Source organism: Temnothorax curvispinosus, unplaced genomic scaffold (assembly GCF_003070985.1).
Source record: "Temnothorax curvispinosus isolate PA1 unplaced genomic scaffold, ASM307098v1 QBEX01007734.1, whole genome shotgun sequence".
NCBI classification, from domain to species: domain Eukaryota; kingdom Metazoa; phylum Arthropoda; class Insecta; order Hymenoptera; family Formicidae; genus Temnothorax; species Temnothorax curvispinosus.
The window spans coordinates 385,377-409,277 of NW_020217514.1; the positions used below are offsets into that span (position 1 = coordinate 385,377).

The window sequence follows — 23,901 nt, forward strand, 5'->3', positions numbered from 1 at the left end:
GTACGAAAGTTGACGACAATCTGAAAAATCTAACAGCTGCGGAATTTTCGCGACATTCGTACGGGAGTCTCTTGAGTGGACGGCGCACAGGCCGTGCAAAGTGGCTTGCATGATATTAGCTGGCGCATAAATTCCACGTGTTTGCAACCGAATGAAATCATAGTTTGCATAATACCATCCGGCAAACGCTCCCGGTTTCTGCAAGCGTGAACTCGAGCTTTCATAACTGCGTTTTGTGCTTTCGTTTGGCTGCGCAGGCGACCCAAAATATACGAACCTTTCCAGTTCTGATTTAATCCGCGGGCATGAAGCGCAGAAAATAAATTGCCGTTTTCAGAAATGAGCAAAATGGTATTTCGCTACCAAATTCTGACCAGAATTTCCCTGCAATACTAAAATTTTCTTTTTTTTTTTTTAATAAAAGTGTAACCTTTTCAACAAATAGAAACATTCTTTGTAGAGTACGAAACAACAGCTGAATCGCTCGAATACGCAAATACAATTTTTTCATCGTTGCAAACGCGATTCATTTATCTTGTCGCGATGGTTATCGCGACGAACGGAAAAAAGATTTATTTATATCGAGCAATGAAAAAAATTGTTATATCGAATAAGGCTCGTCAACGTTGATCTCTAAGTTTTGACAAACTTGACGGTTCAATTAAATTTCACGAGGAGACAGTTTCATGTTTGAAACAAAGTTGATGGTACAAAAGTGGCAATAGTTGGACTCTTGAGAACATTTATATCAAGCTATAAATCCATTACGCGCGTGCACTTTTTAAAAATATCTCTCTTTTTTACCTTTTTAGCTTTTTATTTTTTTATCTCTTATCACGAAATCGGTCTGATTGAAAGTTGAGTTCGTGCACTGTTAACGCATTCATTCATCAAGCAACCCATAAAAAGCAATAAAAAATTTAATTATAATAAATATTAAAATCATATTAATATATTTATGCCTGGAAAGCAATTGATCTACATAATCTATTGATGTTCCTCCTTTTTAAACACGTGGTGGTAATGGAAAGACAATATTGAACGAAAAGTGATAAGAAAAATTACGCCACGCCTTCGAATACGGCGTCGAGGATTAGCTTTTGAAAAAGCCTCGGTTCACCTGACGTTGACACTGACAACCACTAAAATGAAGGAACTTTAATGAGAAGGATGAGAAAAAGATAAACTCAGGAAGACGATATGCTTATATGGAACATGGTTGTTGCGTGTTTATCCTGCTTTTTCTCTGGACGATGCAATCGTTAATTTGAATAAATTTCATACCATGGGAATTGCCAAACGAGGAATCGCGAATGGTAATGCAAACATTTCGCGAGGAAGAATACGAGAGAGAAAGCTGAAAAGCCATTTCTAAAATTTTAAGAATATTTGTAAAATAGATTGTAATTGCACATCGAAAATCTAGATTGTACCAGAAGATTAAATAAGCCTAGTTCAACAACTCGCTGTTTCTTTCTAATAATAGTGTCACATGGCGGAGAAGGAAAATATAATTAATTAAAGCGAGCTCTGAATAATCTTGAACTGCAACTGGCTTTAAAGATTTCTCTTAGGTGTCTTTGTGTTTCCTGCACGGAAAAAAAGAATATCCTTGAATTGAAAATATTTTTAGTTCCAACGAAGAAATCTTGAAATGAGATAATATTGCGTTAAACGAATTAAAAAAACTTGCTTGAATGAAGATTTATACAGTTAAACCAAGAAAAAAAGTTGAAATAAAAAGTCGAAATTCTTATAAGAAGATTATAGATTGTTGCGTATACATATATGAAACAATGATGCGTTAATTTAAATATATAAGTTTTGATTTGACATTTCTTTTTTGTGTGTGTGTAAATTTTATTTCCGTTTCTCACGCCTGTCAAGCCCGTGACCTCTCGTTTATGTAATCGAGAATGTTGCTCGTGTATCATCGCGTAAGGGGGAAGTGGCCTTACCGGAAATAGCACCCCGGAGAAGCAGGAGATCAAGATAAATCGGGCTAATGAATTCCACGTTGGAACAGCGTCGCCCGATCGTTGGCAATTATCGAGCGACCCACATTTTAAGTTGCGGAAAACTCTCGCGGATGCTAAACGCTCGTCATCGGTCTTCTATAGAAGATAACGATTCGATCAGTAACAGGCGCCATGTTTTTTTTTCTATAAGAGCAGCATTATCACGCGTCGATAGCATACAACGGGGGTATACTTTCAAATAGTCGAAATTTCGATAGTGATGTTAAAATCGAATAGAATATTCTTGGATTTGACATTATCGCTGAAAGTGATTAGACATAACTTTTTTAAAAGTAATTGAGATTTTATTATAAAAAAATTAAAAAAATTAAGATATTTTGAGCTCTGACGTAGCTCGACTAAAAATGATACGATATCTTTGAATTTGCGTTTATCGATTGCAAATAAATACTCCCAGATTCGCATCTGTTAACTAAAAATGACAGAAATATTTTTGAAGTTTTTCTCTTGTTGACTGAACGTGATCGAAGTATTTTCGAATCTGATTTTTACAGACCAAAACAGATTTGAATATTTCTCGTTAAATTTACAGACACAAAATATCCGACTGCGTTTGCATCACCCAAGGATTCGGCCTTTTAAAATCTTGTCTCATTATTTTACATGGTGTCCCGCAAGTAATTGTCTCTACTTACACATGCTTTTACGCATACAATCCGTGCATAAATCTAAATACATATCTTGCGGTTACTTGCGGGCCACCTTATAAAATACCGAACGAGACTTTGGGAAGTTTAGCCGTTGCAATGCAAATTGACCGAATGGATTAGCATTAGTCCCGGATTGGATTAACTCCCGGGGCTGATTGCGCTTGATTGCAAATAACATTATTATTCGTTATCCTCACGAGCAAGTCGGTCCACGAAGTTTACATCGATGAGTGAGAGACGTGCTTATTCTGATTGGATACGCTGAATTTTCATGTTATTCACGTGATCTCGATAATTGCCAGCGACAATTTCTCAATCAGTACCGCGCAGGGACGTTTTGTCAATCATAGACTGATTGAAGAGTAGCGAGACAGTTCGACGAGCATGTTTAACGGAATGCAACGTCGAAATTTACAATCCCCGTGTTATTTAATTAAAATTTTTAATTTTGTCATTACAATATTTTTTCAAACAGCATTGTACAAACATATCTTCAGCTTTCGAATAATGGAAAATTAAAATTGTTTAATAAAAAAAAATTTAGAAAATACAAATTTTATTCAATTTGCTCATGCAGAGCGTTGAAAATTTTGCGATTGTTTAATTATAAAAATAAGTTTTTACGTAAAAGGGAATTAGTAGAAAGAATTTTTTTTCTATGATCAGTGTAAGAGTTCATTGCTTATTACGGCAACAAAATTCTTGAACCTTTGCAAAGAAGATGATGACGAGGACGTCATATCTTATCTGAATGACATAAATCAAAAAGAAAAATACACGCATATATTCGTCAAATAAATTCTTGCATTAAGTGCATTTATATGCGTCATCGCGATATCGTTATAATCGGAAAAATCTATGTTCTCTCTCAATATTTGCATCTTTAACATGTATAATACTGATTTATTTAAAAAGAATAACGATTTATTTCCAGAAAAGCATTCTTATTCCTGTAAAGATATAATGTCTCACGGATGTACTTTATCAATAAAATATACTTGGCGCGAGATACTATAGCGTTTCTTGATAAGTTGATCGGAAATAATAAAACATTCCAATAAGAGGCTCATTCAATTTATCGAAGAAGTATAAAGATTGAAATGTCTTATTCGTCAGTTATTTAATTTGAACTCTATAAAAATTAGTTTAAAGATATTTTATATGAAATAAGAAATAAAAATTGAAATATATTTTTTGAAAACACAAATCCTTACTTTAAAGTCAATTAAATGTAGTGAAAACTATGCTTACAATTAGCATTTAAAAAATGTACCAGTTAAGAGATTTTTCATGTAAGTAAAGTCCCATCGACAATAATAATCTGTGACAAAATGACATTCTTCAATTTAAAACTTTATCGATATAATGATACAAATATAATTAACATGATTAATACTAATTTATTGTTAACAGCAAGCTGAATGTGAGAAGTGTTTGGCTTGCTCTGATAAATTTCTCCTATCCCGAGAAGATTCCCGTTTATCACATATAGTCTCTTTTTTCCGCGGCAATTTTCCCCAAACGACATTTAAACGCCGTCAAGGGAGATAACGTGGCGATACACATCGCCGAGCGCGGCACGTAGTCCGTGGAGAATCCGGGGGGTGGCTTTATCTGGCGAGGCACTAAGCCGTAGCTTCGACGGATGCACGTTTCTGTAGTTCGCCTAATTGTGCTAGGGTGGGTCGGCGACCCGAGTGCGAGTCCGTGTGCGAATCAGATTAGATCGTAAGCACCTGCACCCGGGGTGAGCGCCGCCGTGCTGTCCCGAGATTGCCCCCCCCCCCGGGAGGGGAGGAAATTCGTGTGGAGTGCGAGCTTGCAGACCGAGCTCGTCTCGGCTGTCCCCTTCTGTGCTCTTGTTATGTATGTATTAATCCTCGGTAGAACCCCGACCGCGGACCTCGCAATATCAATCATTTTTCTTTCTTCTCGAGCGCGCACGCAAGGAACGCTTGTTATTCTGAATCATCAATTTAAGCGATCGGCTTCTGGTTCCAGAAGAAGACGCGTTTCTAAGATGCGGATAAACATTAGAGAAGCTTGCGGGTACACGAGAAGCTCTTTTCTCAAGAAAATTTTCGACAATGTTGTCCCTGAATAAATGCGAATATATAGAGTGATATCAAGGATATATTTCTTGATTGTTTCTGACGAAAAGCGAGAAAGTGACTTAATTCGTTGCGAATGGAGTTTCTTCGAATAGAATTCTTTCGAAAAGATGCAACACTATTTCACCGGCAACGGAACGGAACTTTTTTTCGTAGACATCTCAGCGAACTTGCTAACGAGTTAGCTGATTTCCAGTCAGATTTCTTGGCTCGAAAGTTTCTCGACCAAACAAAAGCGCGCGCTGAATTATTCTCGCGTCTCCATAATATTCAATCTGTTGCACTAGCAATTTAACAAAGAAAAGAAAAATCTTGTTTTCACTCAGCGGTTATATTCTTCTACCGCGGTTTTCGAGTTTCATTTCCTGGAGATTCAGGTGTAATATTTACAACAACGAAAGATCACGTTTTTACAGCTCGTGGAATGTATATGCAATGTGAGGAAAAGTAAAATTACAACGTTACGCAGGATGGATCCAGGAAATCGCAATTTTCCCGGAATTACCGATACTTGATGTTAAACCAAGATTATTAATAATTATTCCAATATCGTGTTTGCGAACTTATCAGTTTGGAGTTTCGGTGTTTTATCAGATTATATAACGTTTGCCAATAGAGAAGACAATTATTTTTTAATTTAAGTATTTTAATCAATTTATAATTCGATTATTTCTTTTAATATCTCTCACAGTGTTACAGCATTATAATGACATTATTCGCGTCGCATTACTCCAATAAACACCAAGAGCACTTGGATCACGGATAAAAGGTGGCGATTGGAGCAGATGAGTTTTTGGAGTGCGTTGGAGTGATTAAGAGCATGATGGGGCATGCGACGCGAACAAACCTAATATAAAGAAATGTGAACCATCTATAAAATTAATTTAAAAAACGCTGTAACGTTTTATGTTTTAATTTCGATTGCCAAAGATTGTCGGAATAAACACTTTTTTTTTGTAATTTAAAAAGGTTTCTTCAAAATTGAGAGAAAAATCCTGGTGTCTATTTTCTAAGAGAATAAACTACGATTTCCCGTTGTCCATCGATCACGCTCCAATTGCGCGATAAAACGTCCGGTCATTGTTTTACAGACGATAGCCATAAAACCGTGAAACACAAAGTACTTCCAGACGACGCACAGCTGCTTAGCTAAGCCGACATTAAACAGGCAGTGCCACTTCGCCGCGAAATGTACGCGGGTCGCAATAAAATCTCGCTTTAACCGTTGCAGACGACTTGAACGTAAAAGTGGAAGAGGGTGCACGTAAAGGCGACGGATCGGTGAAAGACGTCTCCGGGACATCGTCGTTATTTAAGTGCAAGTGATACTTCAACAAAGATAAATCTCGCTATGATTGCTCTCAAGTGTCCAAGTCGGGATCTGCAACGCCTTTGTACGAAGGACCGTACACCGGAAACACCGGGCGTGCATAAATCATGACGCGAGGTGTAACGCGCGGCGCTCGCCGCTTAACCGAGTTTCAACGCGACGCGGACCGCGACCTATTTTCCCGCGAGGGAAAAGAAAGCTCACGAGTCCAATTCGAGGTGGGAGGGAGAAAAAACTGGAGGCCCTCGGGCCGACGACGCGGCGGATGCGGAAGTAGAAGTGGAGCTGAAAACCCTCGCAATTTTTCACACCCCGCCGAACTCGGCTTGTTGACAGATCGCTGCATTTCCAGCGCGCACGGCACGTTAGCATCAAGTGCACGCGATTATTGGAATGTTTCTCGCTTCCGTTTTACTTGTCCGAGTGTTAATGAGGGTTTCGCTCGATATTTTTATCTTCTCCGCGTAATAATAAATAACAAAAATAATCTGATTTAAGAGATTGTATTTAAAAACCTCTCTAATTATAAACATAATGCAACAGTATATTAAATTTTAATAATTTTTCCGTATTATTTATTGTATAAAAGTCATTTCTATGAAGTCGTTTTTACGATCAGGTATCTATCAAATATTCCTACACTGCTAATTTCATCGAATTTTTGATACCCCCTAATACTTTCACATTATTCTCTATCCACTCGAGAGAGTTACTCAAAGATTGAAGAGACGTATCCCGAGGGACAAGACGAACCGAGTTTTTGTAGACCTGGATGGAAAAACGACTGGGTGAATAACGTGTTACTTTGGCCCTCGCATTCGATAGGAGAAAACTATGAAACTACACAACGACTTTTACAGAATTCTGTCCCTTTGATCGTGGCGATCTACCCGTAAAATCGAGGCGCTCCTTTGGGGCGACGGAAAACAGTAGCCTCTTTATCGACTCAAACGTTTTTCTCTAACGATATCGTTGGAGCACAAATTGATACGCTCTCCAGTCTACATATTTATGCGACACCTCTAACGCCGAACTTACCTAGGTACTTGACTCTGAATTTTAATACCGTTCTCTCTCATATTTTCCTAAACCGTATGTGTAAACGTGGCGTCCAGTGTCCCGCGCGAGTCTTTTAGCAAAACGTACGAGGAATATCAATAAAGAACCTTTTTATTTCGCGTGAATATTTCTTGCGACCGAAGCTATATTTTTAATTAAAAATAAGAAAAGATGACATCGGAGAGAGATGCGACCTAATTTCGCGAATTTTAAAAGATTAAAAATGGAATATTTATTAAAAAGAGAGACGATAACTGATTCCGATGGAAATAATGACATGCCTTGTACAACGACAAACATATTATCTCGCGTGTCCCATGTGTGTTTGCCGTATCCTATATAAGTTATCGACTGCGGCGTAATAGTAATACGAGTAAATTGAGACGTTTGGTGGCAAACGGAAATTGGCAGTCCGGTCCTTTCTCTAAATCTCGGGCGATAAAGCCGGGCTATTAAACCGTTAAGCCGTTAACGCCACAATGCACCCGCGAGAATAGCGTAAAGGACGCGCGCTTTCTTCACACCTGCCGTGTCCCGGGCGACACGTTTATTGCCCCTCTTGTTGCGTTACAATCACACTTGCAGCCCTTCTAGAGACAGAAAGCTTTCCTAGCGCGCAAGCACATTAACGCTTTCCTACGCGCAACAACACATTGAGCTTGCGGTACTTGGCTTTTACTATCGCATAACGCACACTTACATACACCCAACAATAATATAAACATACATATTTATGTTTTGGGAGAGTGTAAATGGATCGTGTAGTGTTGAGTAAAACTCTGCTTCTCTACGGGATGGTCCGAAACTTTCGCGCGGTGGAAACATCTAAGGAAGAAGTATGCGAACACATCTCTAAAATGCGATACCTCCTAATAATAGACGCGCTAACTAACTTTCGCGCTTCTAATAAAGTCTAGTCGTTTCGTTTGAACGCACGACTCCCGCGAGCAACATTTTGGATGTCCATTGTGTTCTGCAGTTTGACCCATGTACAAGAATGTTTAGATTTGATTAGAGAAACGACGCGAGGATACGCGTGTGGCTTATTCAAGGTGCCTGGCAGTTTCGGAACAGCCTGTAACGTGTGTACACCGAGTGTGTATGCATATAAGATTCCGTGTACTTTGCGGAATATATACGTGCGAATACGTGTGCGTGTATACGTGTGAATGTGTGAACTGCGTGTACAACACTTGGCTGCAACCGCGAGGCGCGATGCATCCTCTTTTAATCTTTCCGCCGCGTCGCGGTCCTCCACGGTTAAGTATCGCAGACCTCGCTGTGCAACAAATAAAAACTGCGAGATTAAACTCTGTATATAAGAGATTTTCTTCTCTTAGCGAACGTTTTAGCACTCTTTTTCGCGCACAAAGTTCACGGGGGTAAGTGCATACAAGGTGTGTCTTTAAATTATATATCGTTATACTTGACTAGCGCATTCTTCGACAAATTTGAAATTAATTTCGTTTAACAGAAATTAAATCAAAGTAAATGTCAATTCTTTCGAGAAGAATTCGTATTAGAATCGCGTATCGTGTTTTGCTATAGGAAAAAATCAATTCTAAAGTTAAAAACGTAATACCGTAAATCTCGACGATTATAAATCATCTTGCACACGTGCTGGCAACATCTTCACGTAATTATATTGTTCTTCTACCTCGGAAGGATAAGAAAGATAATGGCAACGCGACGTAGTCAAATTTATTAAGGAAGTAAAATGATATTATGCGCCGCGCATACGCACTTATGCTCGCTTATCTTACACAAAGCCAAGCCACTTCTGATTGCATCGCGAGCGCCGCGGGAAAATGCATTTTCGGCATGACACACGTAAAGTATACCCGTGTATGTGTATGCGTGTGTGAATATTGATGCATGTCGCGTCTGTGTGTACGTGTAAGTGCGTGATAAAAGCGAAACGTACAAAAGGCGCCGACGCCACTATGGAAAGTCGAGCCCCCATGGAAAAGGTATAAAATTCGTGTGCATTATTCGAGAAGGAATAACGACGTCAATCGCCACTTTCAATATATAAAGATCAAACCGATATATACACTATGGCCCATATTCTCAACTCTCTTTTATTGATAAAAGCGCGCTTTTATTTCTAAAATGTTATATAGTATTACGTAACTATAGCATCTCAGAAAGAAAAGCGCGCTTTTATCGATAAAAGACAGTTTGAGAATATGGGCCTATATATGTATATATGTATATATCGCATTGATTTTTCTCTCTCGTTTGTTTCACGTTGTTCGTAACACACAGGCTACGTACACTACGTACGTAGTCTTTACGTTACGTACAGATATAGATTTTCAGTAGATTGGCAGCGAATATCGGAACCCAGCCACAATTGTACAATCGGGTTGAAGATGTTCCGTCTCCAGGAGACGCAAAGTTCACGCAGCCATTTCTTGCGGTCATCTTTTTATAGCCGTTCAATGGTAGGAGAGCGATAAATAATAACGTTCGCATTAGATTTGATTTCCTCGGTAAAAAAAGACACGGGGAGAAACGCCTGAGGCAGACGCGATCACGGTAATACAAAAACTCTTTCTCCTTCCGTCCGCCGATCCTCCTCTCCTCCTTAGATTAGTGCAACTCGAAATAGTCTGATTTATGTGCGTTCAATAATAACGGGAATTCCAGCGGACGTATTATCGATGATCACAAAATTCGAACCGATGCACTCAGCTGGATACTTCTTCTTGTTTTCAGATGGATCGTAAATCGACGTAATAATGGACATGAGATTGAGTCGTGTTTCGTTCTATTCTCGGATCTTGCGAATTGATTGAATGAGTTTAATTTGCTCTCTCGGTCGTGAATTTCTACCGATAAAACCCGCTAAGAGAACCGCACTTGGATATCTTTTAATTCATTACAATAATTTACAATCGTTTCCTTCAAAACATGCAACGCATAGTATTATATGCATTGTGTTTATTCATGTTTACTGTTGTTTCAAACTGAGCATTTCTTTTGTGTTTGTTCTTCGCGAAACATAACAGTGTTTTTTTTTACGTGAACTCCAAAAGTGTAAATCTCAATTATGAGAGCTCGTAATTCCGAAAATACGAAAGAGAGAGACACGGAAAAGCTTTTTTTTTCAAGGTACTGTAGAGATGGGTAGGAAAACAAGAATAAATTTTACAATTGCGAGCTCTTTCTGTAATCATGAGAAACTCTCGCGATACTTTTAGTCACTAATACGAACAGTGTTAACAAGTCATTATTCTAACTGTAAAATAAAAATATCTAAATTTCACGTTATAAAGTTTCGTAATTAGTGTAACAATATTAAAAATTTGTTTTCCTCTTTCCTTTTCTTATTATTAAGTCAATCCATAAATTGTGAGTTTGAAACAAAATAAATAAATTGCAGCTTATTGTTTAATTAATGACGTATTTATATACTTCTTCATTATCAATTTATCACGATATGATCGATTAATAATATTCTTACTTTTCCTATGTCAAAAATTGACTACAAAAAACGCATCTGCAAATCTGCATAACAAACAAACATAAATTTTTATGAATTGCTGCGGTAAATATTTTCTGGAGCGGATTTAGCGCCAGGATCGAATCGAATGAAAAAGAAAAAGTTTTTTTTGTAAAAAGCAGGCCGATTTCTGCTGAGCATCGATCCAGAATCTCCGTCCTATATACGGACGTTCGGGTGTGACGGAGATGTGCGCATGGCACAGCTTGGATGTACATTCTAATGCGCTGACAGGATTTCACGCTGGGCGTGCGATCGACGTTTCGCGGATCCTGATGGCGTATATAAGGTCGATGGACAGTCGACGGTGCGGCGCGTCGCGCTCTCGGTCCCGTCCCGTCCTGTCCCGTCCCATCGCATCGTCTCGCATCGGTTGGTGGCATGGCGTGTCGGTTATTCCGGCAAATATCGGACTGCGCTCTGACCCGGTCACGTTGACATGAACCACTCAACAAGTCAACGACTCGCCGCTGCTAAGTTAAAGCCGCGAAAGCACTATACTTTCCCCTAAGGGCCTCTTAAAGGGGATGCGCCCTTTTCGCGCTCGTGCGCGCGAGATCGAAGAATTCCCACTTCCCGATGAATATCTTGCGGCCCTCCGTCCTGGAAGCCCGAAAGGGGACGACTTTTTGACGGGCGATATCAAGTTAGCGCGGTCGATCGCCACTGCTGTTTCATTTCGAGTTTGAGCGAAATTATAAAAGCGCTCGTAAAAATGCCGAACGAAAAAGCCCGCGGAGTGTGTCGCCGTTTTTCCGATTCTTTATATGGCTTGATAAAAAATACCGTACATAAATGACACATTAAATATAAATTGCAGTTTACGGCATTGATCGGAGAATTGTCGAATTTTTGAATAGCTTGAAATGCTTGAAAATGTTTTAAACATTTATCAGAAAATTTTTAAATGGATGTAACGCTTAACATACCTCGTCGATTTAGCTGCCGTTTTTGCACGCACGCCAAATATTTTTCCAATATTTTATGCTTTAATTTTTTTAGTAAATATATAATGATATATATAATCACATATATTGATTTAAATGTATCAAAGATTTAAAGCATTTTATTTTTGTCAGCAATTAGACTTGAATTTATAGACGCTGAAAAATCTACACAATCAATATGCGGAGTGCATATATCTGCAGACAAAAAGAAACAAAGAGAGCACAATAAATATGCATATAGATATCTATGAATATGTATGCGCAACATTTTTTTTTGTTATACATATGTGTTTCGGGAAAAACACGGCTTTCTCGTGGATAAATTCTGTGCTAGAAAGTTACACCGTTTAATCTATTCGTTTAATAAATCTCCATTTTTCGACAAATACTGTAAGCTGCAATTACAAAAAAAATGTTATTTATTTAAGATGTGTTCAATAGAAACGACTGTCATCAGCGCAGTTTTAAAATCGGTCGTAAATTCGTTAAGAAAATATGTGAAGGATACGCGTTATATAATCTGGATATTTTCTCTATTTTATTTCGTTACACATATCAAACTTCCGAAGATATAATCGGATCTGAGGCGGGTGGTGGTGTCGCGTATTGGAAAAGGAATTATTGTGAAAGGTCTTAATTAGTGACGCGAGCGAAGCGTATAAACTTCGCTTCACTTATCAATTTGATACCGACATCGGTCATCCCGACATTGCGCGCCGTTATTACGCGTTATGTCGCTAGAAATATAATTTTTCAATGCGAGACAAAGCACGTTATCACAAACCGTTGATTACGAAGTTGCGGTGTGTTAAATAAGATTAACGGATCAGGCGAATTTTGATCCCGTATGGATATCATTTAATTCTTTTATATTTTTTTGTGACCGCGCTCTCTTTATGGCATGTTTAGTAGGATAGACGTATCAATAAATTAATTAATAAAAATATTGTTACATATTCTTCTTCTTTACGAAACGCATAATTATACACGGAGAGAATTTTCTCTTAAAATTTAGCCTGAAATCATGATAGTTGTGGGACAACATGTACCACCAAGAATTTTATGCGAGCTATTCTGATTAATATCTACCATAATAAAAAATATTAATATCTATTACATTAAAATATAAAATATATTTGATTAATTTTACTAAAACATATATAGAAAATTTCAATAATTTTTCAAAATTTACCAATCTGCTTGGTAATTTTTATCACGTTGTTTGTAAAATGTCTTTTGTATATTTTAAAAATTCCTTGGTTGCCAAGTTGTCCCAAGTTTGTAGTAAATTTAAGGGTAAAATATAACAATTAACAAAAAAATCTCTCCGTGTAGTTCTGTAATCGTAGTGTCTCGAAAATGTAATTTTATATTATATATCAATAAGGCTAAAGTCTCAGAAATCTCCTTCATAATTTTTTTTCTCATTTTCTACGAAGCTTGCTTCTGAGTTCGATCAGATTTATTGCGAATTCGCTGCTTGGCTGCGTTAGTACACATCGGTGCACACTAAAGGTTATCGCACACACATTTAGTCAAGTCTTGACCGGTGAAACTTCGGATATAAATTCCGCGAACAATATGGTAATTCAGGCTGAACAGCTCGATGGTCAAGATGGTAACGCGCCTTTGCGAATATTACCATACGCTTTTATATCAATTTGCGTCTGACTTTTCACGTGTTTAACGCGATGCCAATAGGCGCTTTGTCGAATTTACTATCGGACCGTCACGAAAAGTATCGAAATAATCTCGCGCGCCTTAAGCGTAAAATTTATTTCACCGGAATAATATCAATTTCTTCAACATGTACGCTTTTCCCTCTTCGCCGATATATTAATCGCACAACTATAAAATCGCTCCGTTGTCTCGTATATAAGAGCTATATTGATTTCTGGATCCGAACGATCTGCTACTTAGCTACTTCGATTGAAAAGGAAGAGAGCGAGCAATGGCTGAACGTTTCGTGGAACGGGGGTCTTTGCAGGAATTCAGGAAATTGAATTATTATCGTCTGTTCGTCCCGAAACTCGCGTATGTCCGTCTCGGATGACTAACCCGGCAATAACTCGCGCAGGAGTTGCGGCGTTTCCACGGACAATCGACGTCGCAGTAGAGCGGATAAATATCGGAGCCGCCGGAAATCGCTCGGCCGCGATGTTCGAGCGGTCGAGCGAAACGCACGGTTTATCCGGATGTATTTTTTTTTTTTAATGGACACGCGAAATCGACCTACGGATTAACCGAAACAATCAAGTCGTTATTTTTGGCAGCGAATAACAAAATTATACGGGACAAATTCGTACTTTCATCTGTGAATTTTTTAAATAAAATGAAATATATGTATATATTATAATATATACATATTACGCGACATTTTCACGTCCCGTATATCTTTATAACAAACAAGAATTTCCGTTCATGAATGCGAGACGCCTCGTATATTCTAATAATTATCGAGCGCACCGATATCGCGACGCATTATTAATGGCGTCATTACAGGACGAATAGCCAAATTATTCGCTGATAGGTCACGCGGACGAGGGAGCGCACTGACCCCTTGCAACCGTTTTATTTATGCAACGCGCAAATTGTTCGGTGCTGTGTTCGCCGTCACATAATTACGCGAGTTATCCATTTATTGAATAAAGCGTCGGTGGGAACGGCCGCGCTTGGAACAAATGTCACTCGAAATAAATCCCGTTTTACGTCCTGAAGAGTTATGATAAGAAAGTGTAGCGCAGCTGAAGTCAAATCGCGAGAGTCACAACGCTGCGAGCGGAGGCGAATCGCTCGCGATCTATATCAAGAACGTCAGATCGCCAGCCGCAACCCGATCTCCCTTTCGGGACTCGAGCTTTATTTCATGTACCATCTGATGACACCGGAAAAGAGACGAAGCCTGGCTCGACTGGCATAGATATATGCGCGGGAATGAGCGGATAGAAGCCGCGTACGTGCACTGGAATATTGATCCGCCCTTTATCGTAGCAATAAAGCATGCCGGCAGGAGGAACACGGAGAGACGATACGTGAAAAGTCGTATTATCTCGCGATGCACGACTCCGGAATCGTCGGACTGACGAGCGCGAATGAAGTACCACGTACCGTGCACGTTCGCAAGTATTTTTTGCACATCTTTTTTTTCCACGGCTCTTCACGCAATTTCTCGAATTGATTTTCCGTGAGTTATGAATAAGAGTTATGAACAGCTTCTGAATTACATACAATTAATTAAATATTAAAAAATATTTCTTGGAAAGATTCTAATTATAGAGACTGCAAGTTGGAATTGATTAAGCTTCGTTGTCCCTTCATTCAAAGGGACCTGTATCTATTATATATTATATCGTTTTATCGGTCTGCAAGATACAATTTTTTTTTATTAACTCCAAGAAATTTACAATTTGTCAGAAAATGACATTCAGTAAATCTGATAATCTATTCAAAATATCATGAAGGATATTTTCCCATTGGAATATATCCATTAGACATACAATACAACAATTTATCTTGCGGAATATAGCGCTTCGCAGTTAGCGCGAGCCTCGTATAATCCGATTGGCGGGGACTAACGAGCGATGCGTCGCGCTGCAAAAAACACGAAAATTCCGCGACGGAAAGTTTTAACGATACAGCCCGTGGGAGTGTGCGGGACTTACGGATGAGCCGCGAATCAAAGAGGACACGCACTAAATAACACGTATACGTTGACTGTATTCACGCGCGAGCGCATGAATCATGGAAATCGTTTGGCGCGACAATTACACATTCATAAATCTGCAAGCCTTGTCTTGTAAGCACATAGTAATGTTACAAATGTGCGATGTATAGTGTAAAATTATAAAATTTTATGTATGTATGTTAATTAACCATGCTTCGTATTAAGTGATTAAGAACGTGATTAAGAACAATGCGCTACAGTTTAAAACATCTTCTTAAATCCGGACATTGAAAAGTGCATTAATTGAAACTGCTATTTGGAGCGAGAAATGACAAGGATTTCCTTGATATCAATTCAACACCAATCTTGACTGACATTACGTATAAGAGCCCATGCATAATGTTACGACGGAGTCTTTTCAAAAAGCTGGAAGAGCGTCGCTTATTCAGTCCGGTTAAAGAGTACCGAATTTATTCAGCTGCTAAGCGACTTTTAATATTACATATAGCAGAATGCGGTAAATTGCTCTCAAGAAAGGGAGAGGCACTTTACGTCCAGTCTGTATTCCTTTCGCGGGGGTTGGGGGGAGGACACAAGCGTGTTTTAAGTTTTAATCGCGAAGAGAGAAATTCGAAAAGCACTGCGGCGCGCGGCTGGCGACTCTTTCCCGCTATCGATCGCGTCTCGATCGTCCTACTTTTCCCGCGGGCTCGGTCTAGACGAGTAAATTGCGTTGTCGACGCGCGTTTAATTGCGCGCTCAGCCCGTGATCAGCGTTGGTCAAATTCGCAATCGAGTGATACGATTGATAAAATAACAGACCGCTCGTTTGGATGCTCGATTAATAGAATGTCAAACTAAATGGCGGATATCGGAGGAATCCGTTAACTCAGTCTATTTCGCGCGTTTCGGGGTATATTATGAACTTTCTTTCCTTTGATGCCGTACGTTTCGATTACGATCCTTCGTAAAAAAAAAGTACTTTTAATTAGTTTTGTGGATATTGAAGCAGTTCCATAGTGTACAGTTATTATTAGATGATAAAGTTGTAAAGACGGGGAACGTAGATACTCGAAAGTATCGTAAAATAAGTTATGCGACTCTTGAATAAATAGGAAACGATCAAAGTTCTGGACAAATTTATTAGAGATATATGGCAATACGTAATACAAGAAAACCTGTTAAAAAATAGATTAAATAGATTCTATTACAAACCTTGCATTAATTATGTCTGACAATTTATTGTTTCCTACTTATACAAGAAACTGTGCAATTTTCTTTCCGTCTTGTCTTTATATGTTAGAAAATTTAGCACCGACGATGACGGACATAGATGAGGTGACAATTCTTGCGAGATTGCCGCACATAAAAGAAACGGAGTGTCCCCGGTATTGGCACAACCGGATGCGTGTGGCTAACATGTCTCTCGTTTCATATGTGTCATGATGTGCCGATTTTTGTCGCGATATTTTATACCTTTCCCACGTGTGTCGAGTAGTGACGCCCTTGTGTGTTTTTGTAAAGAGAACAAGCTAGAGAAACAAACAGCTAGACTCCACAACCGGCGTTATCGACAACAGTTTCGTAATCGTGGCTTTAGAGTTCTTTTAAATTCGGCATCGCTGCATATTGTAAATGGCAAAAAACGAGGCGCGACTGACCGGAAGCGGATATTCGCTCCCTTCGGCATGTGTATCGTGATCGAGGCACCCTTTGGACCTTCAACGTATCGTTTTTTTTTCCTTTGTCGAAGCGAGGATCGGAGGAGATTATGTCTTTTTTTCGTATTTGACGAGTCTCTCTTGCAATAAATACAAGTCTTTATCCACGTGACAAATAGTACATTATTAGAAAACAGATATGAACTATTATATTATATAATTATGTATTTATAAAATAAAATTTTTATATATCAAATAGCAGATCTGTCAAAATGAGAAGTAGCTAAATAATAAATTGAGTGTATCGATTGCCGAAAATTTTAAGACAGTAAATGACTATAAGACAGCAAAATAATTTACATTTTTCCATAATTTAAGATTACAAAATCAATTTATATCAATCGATTTATATTATTTTATAAAATATAAGCAATATAATGACACGCAAGATATTGCAACGTATCGTCGGAGGGATGATTATTGAAGTCTTTTCCTATCTAGGTTACTGTCTTTCTAATCACGGAATTAATTCGCAGTGCAACAGGATATACCGCTTAACAAACGTTGACGGTGCGATCCCGTCCGACATGTAACGGTAAATCTCTCGAATCGCCGGTACGCGCGCACTCCATTACAGTCTGACATAGTGGACATCGGATAAGCTCGTCGATCCTCGCCTAGACAGCAAACACGAGCCGCAAACTGACGGATGCGTTTTAGGTGACTCGTGAGCCCGCCGATTTCTCGAACACGTCGTGGAATGATAATGAAAATGAGCCGACCGCGCGTCGTACCACGATGGAATGGTGGTCAATAAAATAACACTGCAGTCCACACCACGTAACAATATCCAAATATATGCACACATATATAGGGTGTCCCAGGCGCCCCATATTCTTTGTTTCATCGACGAATTTCTCCACCAATTTAGAGTAGATCTCTCCGAAAACTTCAAAGCGCTGGTAGAGTTTGAATTATTGAAAAAAAAACCAAGCATTATCGTGCGTGCGTGAATGAGTAACGATAATTCACTCTTCATTCAATTTCAATAATTTGTATTTGAGTGGGATAATTGCAAAGGACATTCATTCAAGTCTGTTCAATAGGCTCAACTTCAAATTGGTGAAGAAATGCATGGCAGGGAATGCAGAGTATCTGGCGCACCCTGTATACATGCGTAGACGGATGAATATAAAATATACGTAAATATATCACGTGACGTCCAAGATTAGCGCATCGCAAGAAACGATTACGGGTGTCAAGGAGGCATTCTTTGACAAAGAGAACACAAAATGGTAAAAAAAGGACGAGCTATAAAGGATAACGTTAGAATAGACCGATGATGAGCAAAGTATTCTCGAGACTAAATGCTTGGAGACTGCGGTTTCTCGTGCTCGGTTGCGTTGTGGTAATGCGGCACCTTAAAGCCGTCATAGGTCCAGGAGCCTAACTTCAAAACACAGGTCTGTACGTCGTACGGAAAGAACTCAACGTCGATGGAGCAGGAGGATTTATATACGGCCGGCGGTTGCCAGACGACCAATCCCGAATAGTAGACCGTGGCCTTGGTCATCAGCGTCACCTCGTAGTTGCCGTCGGCGCTGGAATCACCGAAGAAACGAGCCGAGCGTGATCACGATTGGCTCGGAGAGAAGGTCTCCGGATGCTGCCATCCTTTCCCTACCTCTTTCCTCTCTTTCCCTCTCGCTCTCTCACTCTCTCTCTCTATCTCCACTACCCTTCTGTCTCTTCCGATATCCGACTTCACACGTATCGACAAAGTGAATCTTGCTCACGTTCGCACGGTTATCGTGGGTACTTTCACTGCTTCGCGAAACGTCTCTCTTCCGACTGTCCAGAAGAGACTTCGAAACGGAAAACCGATACGCGTCGACTGAGTCGCGTGATCGATAGCTTCGGAAACGTTACGGATTCGCGTATCAACTTCACTCGAGAGACACTGGTAACGACAATTGACTTTACTTTTGATAAAAGTAAAAATTATAAGCTTTCTTTTTTTTGGATTTTAATCAATGAAATCATATTGATTGTTTGACCCTTTTGAGTTATTATCGTCATCTCGTGCTTGATCCACGACGATTCACTACCTGCACAATAAGTACGACCGTATCATCTCGGGCTATATGGCAGCATCCGTCTTCTGGGGATGGTTTTCGGAAACTTCGTATTCTCCCTCTCGATCGTCGGAGACCCACGCGACGAGCCAATCGTCTGTGATCTACTCTACGCTTAGCATCTATTTGATCGCCGTCCCGCAGACGCATCCCGTAGACGGAGCCCGTGTCGGATCCGCGTCTCGGACATTTGGCTGGCTAATTTTCTCAGTTAATTGTTCGGGGGCTCGAGGGCAGGGGGGGGTGGTCGGGAAGGGACACGACTTAACGGCTACCATGCGAATTTACCTTGAAGCCGTCATAGGTCCACGAACCGAACTTGAGAACGCAGGTCTGCTCGTCGAATGGGAAGTACTCCACGTCGATCTCGCAGGATGACTTATATATGGCCGGCGGCTTCCACTCGACCAATCCTTGATGGTAGATCGTGGCCTTCGTGGCCAAGGTCACCTCGAAGTTGCCGTCCGCGCTGCGAGCGAGCACATTAGTGGTTCTGGGCGCTGCGGCGGTCGAGCTTACTTTGTACTTCCGATTCGATACCAAGCCCTTTTTTTTTTGTTTTTTTCTTTGTTGTTTTTTTCTTTTTTTTTCAAATTTATTTCTGTACGTGTGTGCATGTATATACGTGTGCGTTTTAACATGATTAGCAGTATCCGCTAAATAGGCAGATAGAGATCTTACGTGAACGTAAGCAAATCTGTTAGTTTTTCTGGATTTGATCAGCAATCGTGGGTAAAATAGATCCGCGCAAATAAAAATGATATTTCCGAGAAAATCCGGTGCAACTTCAACTCGGATATAGGAATTATCTGGCTCAAAGCGTTCGCAAAATCGGATTGGATTATCGCACAGGCTCTTATTTCGATCCACTAAGCCCGAAGGCTGGGGGACGTCAATAATCTGGTTTTGCAACTAGTTAATAATAGTCAATAGAAAAACAACTCGTTATTTTTTTCTTATTGTTAGTTATTATCCTATCCGTAATTTGAATAAAGAAAGAAAGTTTACTTGCTAATAAATATTTATATGTATCTCAATGTTTCCAGCATATATTGTAATTTATGTTAATTGAATGATGCGTATACAAAATTACTGATTAATGAAATTTAAAAAACAATTGTTTCTTTTCCCATTTAAATTAAAAATTTGCAAAGCAGCAATATCCTGATGAATGTACCGACGACAGTTATGATAGACTATGTCCATCATTATCAAATTATCCTCACACTAACCACTCAATCGCTATATTTGTGAAATTGGATGGCTTAGCAAAGTTTCTAAATTGAAGAACCAGCGGATGCTAGCCCGATATAACGGAGATATATAGATATCCGTGGTCGATAGCAACCCGTTTACTGTCGAGGATCGCATCGGCCACGTGGGATTGCCAAGTAAACTAAGCGCGATGGTCGAGTTTCCCGGAGTCGAGGAGAGAATCCGGAGGTACTAAGTCATCGCGGATGACTGCGGTGCACCGGGATTATTTTGCTATCGGCTTCCTTTCGTCTCTCGTGAACTATCTTCGGTCCCGAAAGTTACGATCAAGTCAGAAAGTGTAGATCACTAACTCGAGTTTCTAAGCCGGAAAGGAATGGGAGGAGAATTGTTGCGAATTGCGAGAAAAGTACGTTTTACACTGGCCTTATAACTCAGAAAATGTCGATCTTGTCTTATTGAAATATACGTGTCAAAAAATTATTATCTTTATTTGTCTATTAATAATTTTATTAATAGTTCTATTTAATAATTTATTTAATAGTTTATTATTAATTGTTTATTTATTTAATATGTGTGTGTCTTAAACAAAATTTCTTGCGACGCAACTAAGGTTTTTACGTTTATAATATGGCAATCAAATTAAAAACAAATAATTAAACAAATTTTTAAATATAATATTAATATTTTAACATAAATGTAATAAAATATACCATATCATAAAAATAAGTAGAAATGAAAAAACTATACTCTATTTTCTTGTTCTTTCAGACAATTCTACAATTACTTGATATACATATATAATAAATTAATAAAATAAAATAAAAGTTTTATTTAGATCTTATTTAAATTTCGTTGGATGTCCCACCGGGGACGGCCATAAGTCAGCCTTTACACATTGCTCAACTTTCCAGTGATACGATTTCGCCTACAGACAGCATTGATTGCATGGACCGTCACCGTATTGGCAAGATATTTCTCGATCTCGAATGCGTCGCCACACAACCCTCCGGGGAGACGTGAATTGCATTAATAATCCAACCGAAACCTGCCTCGGCGAACAGTTTACCCGACCGACTTATCCACTATGTGGGCATGGACCTTTGTTCGATATTTGACGTAAACCAAACAGGCGTGTGTTTATTCGTACAAAGGGAATGAATGTAGAAATCGCGTTGCTTTACGTTCGCGCAATCATGGCCCGACCGTTCCAATCTTTCGTGTAAATACGAGCGGCCACTTGGCAGATATATTTAACCGAGTTGTACTCACACAACAGACACAGGTATTGCAACGAAGAAGATCGAAAGATTTACTCGAGGCGAGATTCAATTTCAACACGCTGAAAGTGTTTTACGAGCGAAAGATCAATGTTTAATTAATAAATGTTGCTTATCAATCTTAATTATAGTATCATATTATATTTATCGAAAGCGTTATCCGTCTTCCTTTTTCGCCTAGACATTCGTACGAAATTTAAAAATTCAGCCCGTTTTATTGTACAAAAGACCAGTTTGTCATTGTAGCTATCGCGCCTGATACATTTAGTTTGCCCTTCGCTTGGGGAAAAATGCATTTTGTCCGCCCACGAGGATATATTTTTCCTCTCCTTTCGCATCATTCGTATGAAGTATCACAGATCTACGTGCAAATGCACAGATGCTTCCCCATCCTACGTGTCTCGAATTTCGGTCGGAAAGCGTAGCCGGGTTTCCCCTATACTCACAGCATGTGGTTCAAAACGGCGACATCGAGAAAGAGAGAGAGAGAGAGAGGGGCAAGTTTGCTCATAAAGTAAAGAGCCTTAATTAGAGCTACCTATTTCTCACATAATTGTGCTACGCACAATACATCGAGAAAAACACCGATTTTCATACGAGTCTTTGAGAGGTAAGGGTCAATCATCTGACACGATCTAATGGGATACATCATTTCGCGGAATATCGGGGCTACGATGCGATGTGTAGCCATTGTAGCGTGAACCCCTCACTTATCGAAATCAATTTACGACCCGGTGGAGATTCACAGAGGTATCGATTTGTCTGACGGCTGTTTGAGAGACGTGAAAAGGATGACGGCATCATTACGATTGACGGCCGATCGTCAAATATCGTTAAATATTCTTGATGACGCAATTTTGTAAACTTTTGTATTGCTAAACTTATACACATCAAAATTTAGAGCGATTGATCTTAAATCGATTTTAATATGAGATATAATTTAAAACTAATTTTAAATCAAAATTATATGAGTCAAATTTTAGTCTTTTATAAAAATAATTACACACTAATTATGTACGTATAATACAATTATTTTACTTAAGTACAAAACCGCGCGAATTTCATATGATATTAGGTAATACAAATTATTGGAGCTGCATATGTTCCTTACTTTTAATTTTCTGCTTGAAAGCTCGAGAACGGTTAAACCGATTGTGATCGACACGCTGTACGACCATTTGTTCAAGATCAAAACGATAGAATCCAATTCTTGTTAATTCGGATCAAGTGCCACTGCACATTTTGATTTCGAGCCTACATCAGCGTTATCCCGCCGCGCTCAGCAATTTGCATACACCCGCCTGTCTTCTTCTATCTCGAGGTTCAAACGCGAAATCGCAATTTCCTGCAGCGAGAATCCCCAATGATTCTCGATGAAGGCTCACGTGAGAATGTGTGTGCGTCGCGATGAAAGCCTTTTTCAAGGTGCGCTTCGTGAAAATAGCGCTTCTCGTGTTGCCTATCAGCCGCAAAGTGATATGATACCGCGCGCGTTAGGGTATGTGATATATTATATACCGAATGCCCTAGATTCTTTTCCTTTTAATGGAAGATGCTTGAGGTTGAAGTAAGAAGGATGAGAAATAGCCATTTCGGTATGAAGATAGACAGTTTTTTACGCTTGCGGTAAATTGAACGATTTAAAAATGGGTAATAAATAATAAAATACTATGGTAATTACAAAGTACTTAAATAATAGCAATAAATATATAGTAATAATAGTTATTATGTTACCTAAAATTGAATATAAACTTAATAAAGTTAATAATATAAACTTATTAAAAATGTAATGTAATAAAGATACGAGTTTTAGTTAATAAGATACGTTATGAAAAAGAAGAAGCTGCTGTCAGATTTTCGTCAAAAAATATGTTTTTTAAGGAAGCGATTAAAATCGCATAATTGCATGCGAAAAATAGAAACTGCTGCGTGGATAAATTGTTCATTTCCGTTTTGGTGTTGAGAGATGCTCATAGAGTTACCGTTAGCGTGAAAATCGCTCAGCCTAAAACGTTTCCACGGCGTGTCGATACGCCGCCCTCATTTTCTGGTGCATCGGATGCACAACGAAAAAAAAAAAAACTCGCATATCGCACACGGGAAATAATCGACGAATCGAAACGAGTCGTAATAGAGAGAGAGAAGGGCGTCGACGGCAAAATGAAAAATTGCTTGTACCGGGGCAGTCTGTCGAGGTCTCCATTATCAGGAAAGGTGCAGGCACCGATATTTCATGGAATTAACCGGCGGCGGCCAGATACAGCGGCCCCGACGCCGGCTGAAAAATAGCCTCGCCCTTAAC

The 23,901-nt window shown here is 39.2% G+C and overlaps 1 protein-coding gene across 4 annotated transcripts in view; it reads right to left on the reverse strand.

Moving 5' to 3' along the window:
* The window catches only part of LOC112457316 (acetylcholine receptor subunit alpha-like), a 174,265-nt gene that overhangs the window by 48,930 nt on the left and 101,434 nt on the right, over window positions 1–23,901 (reverse strand). For 3 of the 4 annotated variants that reach the window (XM_025020282.1, XM_025020283.1, XM_025020285.1), the window contains one exon: window positions 19,393–19,573. In XM_025020282.1, the coding sequence (XP_024876050.1) occupies window positions 19,393–19,573 (181 nt within the window). Of the gene's footprint in view, window positions 1–18,389; window positions 18,571–19,392; window positions 19,574–23,901 lie in introns of all 4 variants that reach the window. The other variant, XM_025020284.1, reaches the window with a different exon arrangement.